At 39.4% G+C, this 15,046-nt stretch overlaps 1 protein-coding gene across 1 annotated transcript; it reads right to left on the bottom strand.

The window, feature by feature from the left end:
- Positions 1–8,795: 8,795 nt before the first annotated feature.
- LOC118314552 (golgin subfamily A member 6-like protein 7) lies at positions 8,796–14,829 on the bottom strand. Its single transcript, XM_035641080.2, has one exon. The coding sequence runs from the start codon at positions 12,644–12,646 to the stop codon at positions 10,097–10,099; it is 2,550 nt and encodes an 849-aa protein (XP_035496973.2). The 5' UTR covers positions 12,647–14,829; the 3' UTR covers positions 8,796–10,096.
- Positions 14,830–15,046: the final 217 nt, after the last annotated feature.

Below are 15,046 nucleotides of genomic sequence, written 5' to 3' on the forward strand. Positions count from 1 at the left end.
AAAAAGGGGAGTGATTAGACAACTGGAATCAGCTGTACTTGTCACTCTCCTGGTGCAGCTCTCTTGAGTCACCTCCACCTCTCCCTTCATAGATAGATAGACAACATAGATTTTCAGTTTTTCCTTCAATTTGTCCCAGAGTATGTTTTCACCTGTTTGGTCCCTCTACCCTCCTCTGGTGCCTCCGTGTCCACAGTGGGTCCCACAGACTTAGAGCTGGGGTTGCAGGGCATTAGATGAAGAGTAAAAACCTCTTCACTCTCAGTCCCTGGGGCATGAGGTGTCCAACCTCTGCAAGTTTGAAATATGGCAACAGGATCATAATACCAAAAGCTCCATAATAAATGGGTGATTCTTGGCTATTGGTGACTTTTTTGTCGCTAGGATATATCTCTCAATATTTTCCTCAAAGTACATAAATGTATTTTACAATATGCTTTTAATAGGTATTCAGTATAAAAATGTACTCAAAATAATCCACATAACCATCAACGCTTTTTTTTATTTTAATCAAGAAGTGACATCACTCTTTGGCGGGAATTCAGAGGAGCAAAATTATGATGAAAGTAAACCCCAGTTTTAAAAAAAACACAAATGTGTGCTAAAGTATATAATAAAAGAGTGTTTATTTGTTTAAGCTAGTTAACATAAGTTTGTTTTGTATAATTTGGTTTTAAAATGTCCAGGGTGGAACACCTGTAACAAAATACAATGAGATGCACATCAACGTTTATATCTACATATTCAAATGTCATTTACATCGTTAAATCTTGAAATCCTCAAAAATGTGTTCTTTTTTCCAGTGGCTATTGGTGACATTTCACCAATAGAATGACCCACACATGAAAAGCGTGTGCATGGTATTTTATAAAAGTAGAATATCACACCTTGACAGACAAACTCGTGAATAGATCCCATTTTTTTAATGGACTCCTTAACAACGAGAAAACGTCTACCTTGTGATCCTTTTTGGTGGATTTTCCATGAAGGATGACAGGTTTGTAGTCCGCTGCTTGAAGTTTCTCAAGCTGCTATAACATCACAGTATGTTAATGCATTGTCTCTTTTAATCAATCAAAAAAGACTGCAACTGTTGTGATTGTGACATTTAAATGTCAAACAGAAGTAGTCTGAATCTGTTACATATCATGAGCATGATTTAGTCCTTAACCAGAGATAAATTGTGTTTTAATTTTTGCGTCAAATTTTTGTAGTGCCTTTTTGAGGTACAGCTTTGCTGTCTGCTTGATTCTGCAGTGGCTGCTTTTCTTCTCATTACTTCCCCCAGGCATTACAAAATACAACAGCCTAACAGACAGAGACAGAAGAGTGCAGATGAAAAATAAAAAGTTCTGCATGAAAGATCTGACTTCAGCAAAAGTACATAAGTAATTTCCGCTTAATATACTTAACGTATTGCAGTAAAAGTACTGATTTGGTCTCTGACTAAGATATTATTGTAAATTACATCATTAGATGATTAATACTGAATCATCAATGTGTGAGCAGCCTGTTATTGTTGTAACTGCTGGAGGTGAAGCTAGTGTGAATGACTTTATGTACAGTGCAGAGCCGTTGAAAGAGAGAGGGAGAGTATCGACAACGGAAGTCCAAAATGCTTGCACGTCACGTGACTCATGTAGACTTAAGATAGTTCCCGGAAGTTCTTGGTGCTCAATTAGAATCCATTATTCAGAGCGACAGAACTGAGATTTTTGGTAATTAGTAGTCAATAAATTTATTGATTTACGATTTAGCAGACTGACATTAAAATTTATTTGGATATAATCCGCTTTGATGCGCTTGTTGATTTGAATCGAGTGTGCTTATAAAATACATTCTTATTATGTCTTACCCTTCATGAGTGCAACACAGATGGTCCATTGATTCCATTCTGCTGCTAGTCTAGCTAGGCTACAGTTACTCTCCACCATTGGTGTAATTACTAAGAAACGATATAGCCTATATCAGCGAACCCCAATTGGACCCCGCCATCCAGGTCTGGCCCACAAGAGCCAAATGTCTGGCCCGCGCTGAACCACTAAGTGTGCGATGCTCTACTTCCTCATCTCACACAATACACTTGATCTCCGCCGCAGGTTGCTATCAGATTTTTTAATATCGGTGTGTCTTTCGCCACACTGTTGTGGAACGTAAGGGGTTTGTCCCTAGTGAGAGAACGCTTCGGTGCTGCCGAAGAAAACATCTCCCCTGCTTCACGAGTCCCGACTACGGTCTGGACTCTGGACACAAAAGAACATGATGCCCGACCAGCCAATCAATGGTGGCCTTTATTATGAAAAAAATCCTTTTCAGCATTTGCACATAAATTTGGGTATCTGGGGTGCCTGCCGGCCCACCAAACGTGGAAAAAGAACACACAGTCATTATTTTGTGGGCAGGCTAAACACTACAAACTGTGAACGAGCAGTTCAAATTTCTTCGAGCCACCAGAGCGCATATGAGCCATTGATTTCTCTCAGCAAGCGACAAACGGACCGCTAGCATTATGCCCAAAAAAGTCAACTACGTTTGCTCTGTTGTTGGCTGAACAGACCAACATAACTTGTTACATTGGCTCCCAGACGACACGAGCTAGGTGGATCAAATTCATTTTTTTTCAAACATTTCCACATCATTTATCATTGATACATGAATAGTGCAAATTTGAAAAAGACTCTCAAAAGTACACCCATATGACACAATACAGTAAAGACATACAATTAAAGTTGAAAGAACTGTAAAACAGTTAGGTGGTACTCTGTTTCCTTGTAAACTAATGATCTTTGAAAACAAAATCAGGCCTTTGGGGTGTTATAAAGTGAATCCACTTTTTGAAGTTTGAGGTAAATTGCTTTGATTTATGATTGACAAAATGCTGTTATCTTTTCCATCTTGTAAATGTCTATTGTGATGTCCCTAGTTACCGCAGTTCCTCCAACATATAGGGGGGATTCCATCATAGCGGGATTTCTGAGAGGGTGTTTTAAAGTATCTAATCAAGTTCTTCCAATTATATACCCTCCATTTCTGTGAACTGGTACATTTCCAATGAAACCTCCACATTATTGTCCATTCCTCTTCAGATACATTCATCCCACTCTCTTGCTCCCATTTTTGCCTAATGTATGAAGTTGACTGTGTTTTAAGATTTGACAGATTTTTGTACGCAAATGAAATTCTTCGCCCATTTACATCAGAGTTATATGCTTTCCTTAACATTTCTATCAAGTTTACATTTGTCTCCAACACGTTTTTCATTTTCATATTAACATAATGCCGCATTTGCAGACACCGATAGAAATCCTGTTTTTCCAAGAGGTATTTCTCTTTGAGTAAAGCAAAACTGAGCATTGTTCCTCCTTTCATTAACCTACATAAAGCCGTTAATCCCTTAAGTGTCCAGTCCTTAAATCTAGTGTCCAATTGGTTAGGCATGAAGTCTGAGTCATATGCACACCATTTAAGTAACATAATATCCCTTCTAATTTATATTCTTTTATGATAGTTTTCCACATTTTTAAAGTACCTTTCACCCATGGATTCTCAATAATATTTATGTAATTTTGTAAATTATTGTCTACTATTATTGCCTGAATGGGGGTGGAACACATTTTCTCTTCAATAGATTTCCATTGAACATTATATTTTGGGTCGCACCAATATATAATGGTTCTTATCTGTGTTGCCAGGTAATAATCTCTGAGTGAGGGTAGACCCCATCCCCCTTTTTCTTTTGTCAGTTGTAAAGTTTTGAGACGGATCCTTGGTCTTTTGCTTTGCCATATATATCTTGACAGCATATTTTCCCATTCATTAAATTGGTTTTGATTAATGTCAATTGGTAGGGTCTGAAAAAGGTACAATATTCGAGGTAATACACTCATTTTAATAGATTCAATTCTTGAAGAAAGGCTAAAGAAAGGGATTAGGTTCCATCTTGGTATATCTTCCTTAATTTTTTTCTGTACTGGTAGGTAATGGTAATTGCATTCTAGTGATTTTGTAAGATCTTAGGGTTAGGGTATATTAATCCCCAAATATCTGATGGATTTTGTTTGCCATTTCAATGGGTATTTCTTCTTAATTTCTTCTGATGGGCTGTAATTGTATGAAAGTAATTGGGTCTTACCTATGTTAACTTTGTATCCCGACAATTTAACATATTGTTCAAATGATTCCATCAATTTAGGTAAAGTGTATGTTGGCTGCCCCAAAAAACACAAAACATCTTCTGCATAACAATTTATACTCTGTCTCTTTAATAGAAATTCCCCTTATATCTTTGTTTTGTCTAATATGTTGAGCCGATGGTTCTAAATATAGCGCAAAAAGTAAAGGTGACCATGCACAGCCCTGTCTGGTGCCTCTTTCTAGGGTAAAACTATTAGATAAATATCCGTTGACTTTAATTCTGGCCATAGGATTGTTATACAGTGCCTGTATAGTTTTTATAATTGCATAATGAATAACGAACCTGTGTAACACCCTGTAGAGATAATCCCAATTAACTGAGTCAAATGCTTTTTCAGCGTCAACACTAATCACCATTTCCTCAGTCTTATTTTTTTGTATATAATCTATGATGTGTTATGTCTTTCTTATATTGTCTTGCGTTTGGCGTTGCTGTATAAAACCTGTCTGGTCATTATGTACCAGTGTGGGTAGGAACTCTTCTTATCGTCTTGCCATAATCGAGGTAAACAATCTTTAATCCACGTCAAGAACAGATATTGGCCGATATGACCCACAATCTGTTTTATCCTTGCCTTCTTTTGGTATAGCCGATATGATCGCCTCCTTCCAGCTGGGTGGCGTTTGTGCCTTTTTTAAAAGGATAACAGGTGTTAGTTCATCTTTAAATTCCTTATACCACTTGGCTGTATAGCCGTCTGATCCTGGCGATTTGTTGATTTGAGTCTACTAATCACATTTTTTAACTCCCCTTCTGTTATATCAGCGGTAATTTTTTCATTTTGTTTTTCATTTAATGTGGGTAAATCTAAAGAGTTTAGAAAATTTCTCAATTTGGGCTATATTTCCTCCTGGGACATTAGAGTATAAAGTTTTGTAAAACACCTCGAAAGATTCCTGAATTTCACTTAATTTATTTTGTATTACTTTTGTCCTCAGATTTCTAATTCTATGAATTGTATTTTCTGCCGTTTTTTTCTTAAATTTCCAGGCCAATATCTTCATAGATTTAGACCCACTTTCTAAAATCTATCTATTTCAAAAACATTAGATTTTTATTAATTGCTTGTGTAGCTAAATTGTTAATTTCGTTCCTAATTTTTTTAATATCGTCCAATATCTTTTGCTCAGAATGTAACTTATGTTTTCTTTCTAGTTCCTTCAATTTGTTTTGCAATTCTTCATGTTTTTTATTCCTCCTTTTTTTCTTATATCAAGAAAGTGTTATAATTGTCCCTCTTAATACAGCCTTTAAGGCATCCCATAGAATGGGAGTCATGACCTCATCATTGTCATTAAATCAAGGCTTATTTCTCTCTTAATTTGTTCCTTAAATTTAGAATCATTGAGTAGACTTGAATTAAATTTCCATGTGGTATTTTTTACTACGCTTAATTGGATTCAAAAGCCCATTAATATTGTATGAGATGAATTTCACCTTGCAACTAGCCATAGGTATTTATCTGTCTATGTAACATTAGTATCAACAGAACAAAACTTAGCAGATCTACTCCCTGAACAAGCCAGAACATGGAAACACATATGAACAAAACAATAAAATAAGTGTGGTTCCAAGGTTGGGGTCTCTTGTAAGTGACCCTGGGCTAAGCTGAAAATAAAGCCTAGCTGTGAGGGAAGGCCTCTTCTACCTGTAGGCTGAGGGCCCCCACTGCAGCATCTGTGTCCCTCCCATGTATATATGCTCATTCTAATAGGTAGGAATGAATGGATGTGAAAGTTATAATAAAAAATAAAAAAAGGAAAGTCACATCTTTATCCCTGCAAATTGAACCTGGCACTGTTTAACTCAAGAGATTGTTCAGCTCACCACCTTAGTCAGAAATTATAGCTCTTCTCCTGTGGAGGAAGAGCCTTGTCTCCTGAGGGCACACAGTTTTTCTCTGATGTTGCGTTCTCGCTCCTCTCCCGTCCCTCTCTGTCCTGCTCCCACCGCGTCCCAGGCGGAGCGGGACAGCTGTTCAGCCAGGCTCTCCCTGGCTGTGATGACGGTGACGGGCAGTCCTCTGTCTTTCATGTCCTTGGTTGCCTCCATCTCCGTCTGGTACAGCCTCGTCTCGTCTTCGTAGAACACGCGTAGTTTAGCAGGGAACAGGGTCTGGAAGCGGATGTTGCTCTGCTTTAACAAGCGCTTTGCCTCGGAGTAATCGGAAATAAATCGGTCTCCCGTTCAAAAACACCTTCTTCTTCCCCCATGCCTTGCGCAAGACCTCCTCTTTAGTTGTGTCGTGGAGAAACCTGATTATTATTGACCGCGGCTTGTCCTCTCTGTCTCCGAGTGGTCTTAGGGCGAGCACCCGGTGCGCTCTTTCAATGCCAAGCTCCGTGGTGGGGGGGGCCTCCAAAGTTTCCCGTAGTAACTTCTGCACGAACTCCACCATAGAAGGTCCGTCCGCCAATTGGGAACATTATATATTCTTAGATTTTCCCGTTGGGATCTTGCCTCTTGGTCAAGCAGTTTATTCTCCTGCTGATTCATCACCTTTATCATCTTACTTAGCACGTGCTCGACATTTTGAACACAGTCCTCCACATTTTCGATTCGCATCTCTGCCTCCGCTAGCTTAGCATTGACATTGGTGATCTCGGCTTTGATATCGTTTAACTGATGTTTCGTGTCTTTACGAAAGTCCCTTATCTCCTCTAAAACCTTTGTTAAGCTAGCCACGTGTGGCTCTGCGTTAGCTTCCTCATCGTGTACCTGTGCAGGAGAGCGGTTCGGGGTTTCTTCTTTGTTATTCGACTCTGTAGCAGTATTTTTCTTTGGTCCATTCCTCTTTCCCATCATCGCCCCGTTATTCAGATCTTGTGTTGTCGAGAAATTTGTTATTTGACAATTTAACGAGGCGAAATTAACGTTTTGTCGGGGGAGAAGTCGGTTTAGGCAGCCATCCGGTGTGGTGATGTCACTGGAACTTCGGATCAAGTTTATTTTTGATGGAAATGTCCCAGCTACAGTCGGCAAAGACCTGCTTGGGTGTGCAAACCACTTTGTGTCGGACTGTTTTTCCAACTTGGGCCAGTACAACGCCGGACTGGCAGGAAAACTTTTCATGGAAGATGGAGTAATTCTAACTGACAGTGGCGAAGCTACAGAGGATTACATTTTTAAGACCGTGTGTGCACTGTGCCCTGTGTGTGTCTGCGTAGTGTTTTTTGCCTCGTTTGTTTAGCCGCGGCAGCATAAGATAACACTCAGGTAAACTGCACATGGGTCGTTAATATTACCGGCTTTAGTGGGCTATAGCAGGGGTAACGCTGGCTTATGCTTCACGTCCTTTAATTTATATTTCAAAATTTCCCCATTGTGGGACAAATTAATGCATATCTTTACTTGTGGACTTGTAATTTTATAAGCTGTAATGTGATGACAAGTTAGACAACCGGGGCTCATGCATCAAGTAAAAATAATATACTGTGTTCTTTTCGTGTGTTTACATGCATATGTGTTATGTCTTGTTTACACAGTGTAGTCACTCACAAGAGGCTTGTTATTGCTCATTTAAGGCTTTTTATTTTCTTCCAGGAGAACACATGGTGCAGCATGAATAACATCGCAGACAGGTGCACATCACCCCCTGAACTTGTTCTTTAATTGTTTATAGGGGAAACTCAACCGTAACAACAGAGGGTCGCTGCCACCTAGTGGACCAGCGAATTAACATTTTAATTACTCTGCACAGATATCACAGCAGCACTATTATATATGTGAATTTTATTTTTAGATTTATTTTAAAATAAATTCTTGATCCACATTTTTGTTATTTTTATATTGCTGCAAGAGCTACTCTTTTTGTTGTTGTACAATGACAATAAAGCCTTTAATGGGGGAGATACAGTTTGGAATAGATGGCGATTATTAAGATTTAATGCAATTTATTTACTATTTTATTTGTATTTCAGAGTACATCACACCAATCGGCTACAGCCCCGTTCCACAGCTTAAAGAACCATGTCTATTGGAGTGCAACCTCTTCAACCTCAGGGCCTGAGAAGGTGACCAAGTGAACTTCACTGTTTAACCACATGGTCATGAAGACCCCCTCTTCCCCAAATGTGCACATCCTGACAGAGTATCAAGGGATCCAAACACATTTTTTTTATCCTTTTAGAATATTAAAGATGAATAAAGTCCCAAATATCACTTCACATATCTTTGTTAAAGTGACAAATTATTGATGTATGAGCTGCTCTTTTGCTAAATCTTTTTGTAATGTTACTCAAGGGTAAGTGGTGCTGCACAGAGTGGAGGAGCTTAGGCCACCATTATCAAACATCATCGCTGGAGGACTTCCACAGCCTGATCCTGGGCTTCGCACTGAAGAACGTGGTTATCCTGTTCATGGGAATGTTGTGCGGATAATACACTTTATAATGGTTTCTGTACCATCCTAAAACAAAGTAACCAATCAGTATTCTATTCCGTCACTGTAGGTTGTACCTTGTAGTCATGTATTATAGTAACAATGCTGACAGCAAGCAAGCTTCAACATCTTCAGGATAACCAGTTTACAGAGTCCTGTACCCCAAGACAAAGAAGGGCAGAGGCACCACAAAGCCTGTTGAAACAGAACCCACATTCATTAAGTTGTAAAATGGAATTTTATTATTACAAACAACATGATGACAAATTCAAATGATAATTAAATAATTCTGAACACTTTAAGTAAACAGCAAAGGTGGATTCAGGAAAACACAAATAAATTAGTTTGAATGAAATATCTTACAGATTATGTGGGTGACTTGATGAGGATGGTGTGTGAGGACCCAGCGCCATTTGTGGAGTAGTTAAAAAAATACTCATCCCCAAGGATCTGTCATCCCAATATGACAGCCTGTCAAAGGAGGAAGTGGTTGCTCGTCACATGTCAGGTTTCTGTCAAGGGCCGGTCGGAACCCAACATACTTGTTAGCTGGAGTTTTACAAAATCTAATAGAGCAAATCCTGATTAACGAGGCAGCAGCGCACTGCATTAGACAAATATTGATCCAAGAAGTAATATGTGTTTCACTGTAAGACTGGTAGATACAAATTTGTTGCTGTATAAATAATAAATCTGCTCAGTAAAATTAATAAAGTCACGAATCAAACAAACTAGAAAACAAACTATATTTTTATCAGGATAACTTTATATTTCCTAACATAGGCAACGTTGGTCTGATTCTATAAAAAAAGTTGTGCGTCTAGCCATGTTCCGCGCTCTCTCTCTGCCTGTGGCTTCAGCACGCGCGCACGCACTGAGCTACAGGAGACACGCCGCTCATACAACAGTTTGGCTTCTGTTGTTGTTACCAGGTAGTTAGCAACATGATTTGCTTATAGCCCTACTGGTCGTATTTCTTTGCGGCAGACACTTCTCACTCTGAGTATTCTGCTGCAGTTTCCACAAGTTTCCATGACTACAGTAACATGCACATTGAGTCAGTCAAGTAATTTAGAAGAAGTACACAGTAACAATGTTACTTACCACTCTTACCACTCTATACCCCTGCTTATTACTGCATTAACTAATGTAATGAATATACCCTTATAGTAAAGTGTTACCGCAATGAGAAGCTAGTGGTGTCTCCTCGCCACCAGCTTAAATAGCCGAGGTGATTTATCAGAGGAATATTCTATAGGACCTAGGCTCAGACCCTTTAAACGGAGAGCTGGACCAGTACCTCCTGTACAGGGGTTCCTCGGGATCTAACACTAACAATCACACCCTCCCACACAATAATTTCGTGCTGCATAAGTGTATGTGTGGATATTCCCTTATTCATGACAATATATTGGTATATGCATCATGTTTTTAGATGTGCCTGTGCATATATGCCTGTATTATTCATGGGTATATTTGTCTGTCTGTTGTTCTATCTTTGTCCATGTGCATGTGATCTTCTAAATCCCATCTCTGGGAACCTTTTTCTCGCATATGTAGTGCCTTGGGCCTGAACAAATAATGTCATCCCAGTTTTTCAACCACTCGTCTGTTTTTGGTGACACAATGCCAACACAATCCTGTCCTGCCTTGGTGGCATCCCAGCTAGCAAGGGCATTGTTTGGCTCCCCATGTCCCCAATAAGTGACATCTGGCTTGATTCCCTCACCGTTGACCCACACAAAGTTTTTCTCATCCTTCTTGTCTGTTAACCCGATCCATGCTGCCTTTAGGGTGCCAACAGGCTGCTCCTCTACAAACTCTTTTACCAGGCGAGACATGAACTCCTGGTCTTCAGAATTCAGAATAACAGCAAGGTCACTATTATTAACATGGCAATCTTTGCGAGCCTGATCCCAATTTTTTTCGTCCTTGGACAGAAGAAAGCAGCTTGAGGCATGCTTTACCCAGTCCCCGCAGTATTCTTTCTCTTTTTTCTTTTCAGGGAACAACAATGCCATTTTGTTCAGAGTTGCATTCATGAGCAGCTTCAGTTGGTCATGTTCACTTCTCAGTTGGTTGTGTTCACTTCTCTGTTGGTTTTGTTTACTTCTGAGTTGGCTATGGTCACTTCTCAGTTGGTTGTGTTCACTTCTCTGTTGGCTTTGGTTACTTCTGAGTTGGCTATGGTCACTTCTCTGTTGGTCTTGTTCACTTCTGAGTTGGGTTTGTCTACTTCTTATTTGGTCATGTTCAATAGTGAGTTGACTTTGGTTACTTCTCAATCTGTCTTGTTCACTTCTAAGTTGGTTTTGTTCACTTTTCAGTTGGCTTTGGTTACTTCTCAGTTGGTCAAATTCACTTCTGAGTTGGCTTTGGTTACTTCTTATTTGGTGATGTTCGATACTGAGGTGACTTTGGTTAATTCTCAATCTGTCTTGTGCACTTCTAATTTGACTTTGATTACTTCTCAGTTGGTCTTGTTCACTTCTGAGTTGGTCATGTTCGATACTGAGTTGACTTTGATTACTACTGATTTGGTTTTGGTTACTTTTCAGTTTGTCGTGTTCACTACTTAGTTGGTCAAATATACTTCTCAGTTTGCTTTGGTTACTACTGAGTTGGCCTTGATTACTTCTCAGGTGGCCTTGTTCACTACTCAGTTGGTCATATTCACTCCTCAGTTGGCTTTGGTTACCTCTCAGTTGGCTGTGGTCACTTCTCAGTTGGTTGTGTTCGCTTCTCAGTTGGCTTTGGTTACTTTTCAATTGATCTTGTTCACTTCTTAGTTGGTTGTGTTCACTTCTGAGTTGACTTTGGTTACTACTGAGTATGCCTTGATTACTTCTCAGGTGGCCTTGTTCACTACTCAGTTGGTCATATTCAGTCCTCAGTTGGCTTTGGTTACTACTCAGTTGGTTGTGTTCATTTCTCTCTTGGTCGTGTTCACTTCTGAGTTGGCTTTGTTTACTTCTAATTTGGTCATGTTCGATAGTGAGTTGACTTTGGTTACTTGTCAATCTGTCTTGTGCACTTTTCAGTTGGTTTTGGTTACTTCTCAGTTGGTCATATTCATTTCTTAGGTTGCCTTGTTCACTTCTAAGTTGGCTTTGATTACTACTGATTTGGCTATGTTCACTTCTGAGTTGGTTGTGTTCACTTCTCAGTTGGCTTTGATTACTACTGATTTGGCTATGGTCACTTCTCAGTTGGTTGTTTTCACTTCTCAGTTGGCTTTGATTACTACTGATTTGGCTATGGTCACTTCTCAGTTGGTTGTGTTCACTTCTGAGTTGGCTTTGGTTACTTTTCAATTGGTCTTGTTGACTTCTTAGTTGGTCATGTTCGATGCTGAGTTGACTTTGGTTACTACTGAGTTGGTTTTGGTTACTTTTCAGTTTGTCTTGTTCAATACTCAGTTGGTCATATTCAGTCCTCAGTTGGCTTTGGTTACTTCTGAGTTGGCTATGGTCACTTCTCAGTTGGTTGTATTCATTTCTCTGTTGGTCATGTTCACTTCTGAGTTTGCTTTGGTTACTTCTAATTTGTTCATGTTCGATAGTGAGTTGACTTTGGTTACTTCTCAATCTGTCTTGTGCACTTCTAATTTGACTTTGATTACTCTTGAGTTGGCCTTGATTACCTTTCAGTTTGTCTTGTTCGATACTCAGTTGGTCATATTCACTCCTCAGTTGGCTTTGGTTACCTCTCAGTTGGCTGTGGTCACTTCTCAGTTGGTTGTGTTCGCTTCTCAGTTGGCTTTGGTTACTTTTCAATTGATCTTGTTCACTTCTTAGTTGGTTGTGTTCACTTCTGAGTTGACTTTGGTTACTACTGAGTATGCCTTGATTACTTCTCAGGTGGCCTTGTTCACTACTCAGTTGGTCATATTCAGTCCTCAGTTGGCTTTGGTTACTACTCAGTTGGTTGTGTTCATTTCTCTCTTGGTCGTGTTCACTTCTGAGTTGGCTTTGGTTACTTCTAATTTGGTCATGTTCGATAGTGAGTTGACTTTGGTTACTTGTCAATCTGTCTTGTGCACTTTTCAGTTGGTTTTGGTTTCTTCTCATTTGTTCATATTCATTTCTTAGGTTGCCTTGTTCACTTCTAAGTTGGCTTTGATTACTACTGATTTGGCTATGGTCACTTCTCAGTTGGTTGTTTTCACTTCTCAGTTGGCTTTGATTACTACTGATTTGGCTATGGTCACTTCTCAGTTGGTTGTGTTCACTTCTGAGTTGGCTTTGGTTATTTTTCAAATGGTCTTGTTGACTTCTTAGTTGGTCATGTTCAATGCTGAGTTGACTTTGGTTACTACTGAGTTGGTTTTGGTTACTTTTCAGTTTGTCTTGTTCAATACTCAGTTGGTCATATTCAGTCCTCAGTTGGCTTTGGTTACTTCTGAGTTGGCTATGGTCACTTCTCAGTTGGTTGTGTTCATTTCTCTGTTGGTCATGTTCACTACTGATTTGGCTATGGTCACTTCTCAGTTGGTTGTGTTCACTTCTGAGTTGGCTTTGGTTACCTTTCAGTTTGTCTTGTTCATTACTCAGTTGGTAATATTCAGTCCTCAGTTGGCTTTGGTTACTTCTGAGTTGGCTTTGGTTACCTTTCAGTTTGTCTTGTTCAATACTCAGTTGGTAATATTCAGTCCTCAGTTGGCTTTGGTTACTTCTGAGTTGGCTATGGTTAATTTTCAGTTTGTCTTGTTCACCACTCAGTTGGTCATATTCACTCCTCAGTTGGCTTTGGTTACTTCTCAGTTGGTCAAATTCATTTCTTAGGTTGCCTTGTTCACTTCTAAGTTGGCTTTGATTACTACTGATTTGGCTATGGTCACTTCTCAGCTGGTTGTGTTCACTTCTCAGTTGGTTTTGTTCACTTCTCAGTTGGCTTTGATTACTACTGATTTGGCTATGTTCACTTCTGAGTTGGTTGTGTTCACTTCTCAGTTGGTTGTGTTCACTTCTCAGTTGGTTTTGATTACTACTGATTTGGCTATGGTCACTTCTCAGTTGGTTGTTTTCACTTCTCAGTTGGCTTTGATTACTACTGATTTGGCTATGGTCACTTCTCAGTTGGTTGTTTTCACTTCTCAGTTGGCTTTGATTACTACTGATTTGGCTATGGTCACTTCTCAGTTGGTTGTGTTCACTTCTGAGTTGGCTTTGGTTATTTTTCAATTGGTCTTGTTGACTTCTTAGTTGGTCATGTTCAATGCTGAGTTGACTTTGGTTACTACTGAGTTGGTTTTGGTTACTTTTCAGTTTGTCTTGTTCAATACTCAGTTGGTCATATTCAGTCCTCAGTTGGCTTTGGTTACTTCTGAGTTGGCTATGGTCACTTCTCAGTTGGTTGTGTTCATTTCTCTGTTGGTCATGTTCACTACTGATTTGGCTATGGTCACTTCTCAGTTGGTTGTGTTCACTTCTGAGTTGGCTTTGGTTACCTTTCAGTTTGTCTTGTTCATTACTCAGTTGGTAATATTCAGTCCTCAGTTGGCTTTGGTTACTTCTGAGTTGGCTATGGTTAATTTTCAGTTTGTCTTGTTCACCACTCAGTTGGTCATATTCACTCCTCAGTTGGCTTTGGTTACTTCTCAGTTGGTCAAATTCATTTCTTAGGTTGCCTTGTTCACTTCTAAGTTGGCTTTGATTACTACTGATTTGGCTATGGTCACTTCTCAGTTGGTTGTGTTCCCTTCTCTGTTGGTCTTGTTCACTTCTAAGTTGGCTTTGATTACTACTGATTTGGCTATGGTCACTTCTCAGCTGGTTGTGTTCACTTCTCAGTTGGTTTTGTTCACTTCTCAGTTGGCTTTGATTACTACTGATTTGGCTATGTTCACTTCTGAGTTGGTTGTGTTCACTTCTCAGTTGGTTGTGTTCACTTCTCAGTTGGTTTTGATTACTACTGATTTGGCTATGGTCACTTCTCAGTTGGTTGTTTTCACTTCTCAGTTGGCTTTGATTACTACTGATTTGGCTATGGCCACTTCTCAGCTGGTTGTGTTCACTTCTCAGTTGGTTTTGTTCACTTCTCAGTTGGCTTTGATTACTACTGATTTGGCTATGTTCACTTCTGAGTTGGTTGTTTTCACTTCTCAGTTGGTTGTGTTCACTTCTCAGTTGGTTTTGATTACTACTGATTTGGCTATGGTCACTTCTCAGTTGGTTGTTTTCACTTCTCAGTTGGCTTTGATTACTACTGATTTGGCTATGGTCACTTCTCAGTTGGTTGTGTTCACTTCTGAGTTGGCTTTGGTTACTTTTCAATTGGTCTTGTTCACTTCTTAGTTGGTCATGTTCGATACTGAGTTGACTTTGGTTACTACTGAGTTGGTTTTGGTTACTTTTCAGTTCGTCTTGTTCAGTACTCAGTTGGTAATATTCAGTACTCAGTTGGCTTTGGTTACTTCTGAGTTGGTTATGGTCACTTCTCAGTTGGTCGTGTTCATTTCTCTGTTGGTC

Source organism: Scophthalmus maximus, chromosome 3 (assembly GCF_022379125.1).
Source record: "Scophthalmus maximus strain ysfricsl-2021 chromosome 3, ASM2237912v1, whole genome shotgun sequence".
NCBI classification, from domain to species: domain Eukaryota; kingdom Metazoa; phylum Chordata; class Actinopteri; order Pleuronectiformes; family Scophthalmidae; genus Scophthalmus; species Scophthalmus maximus.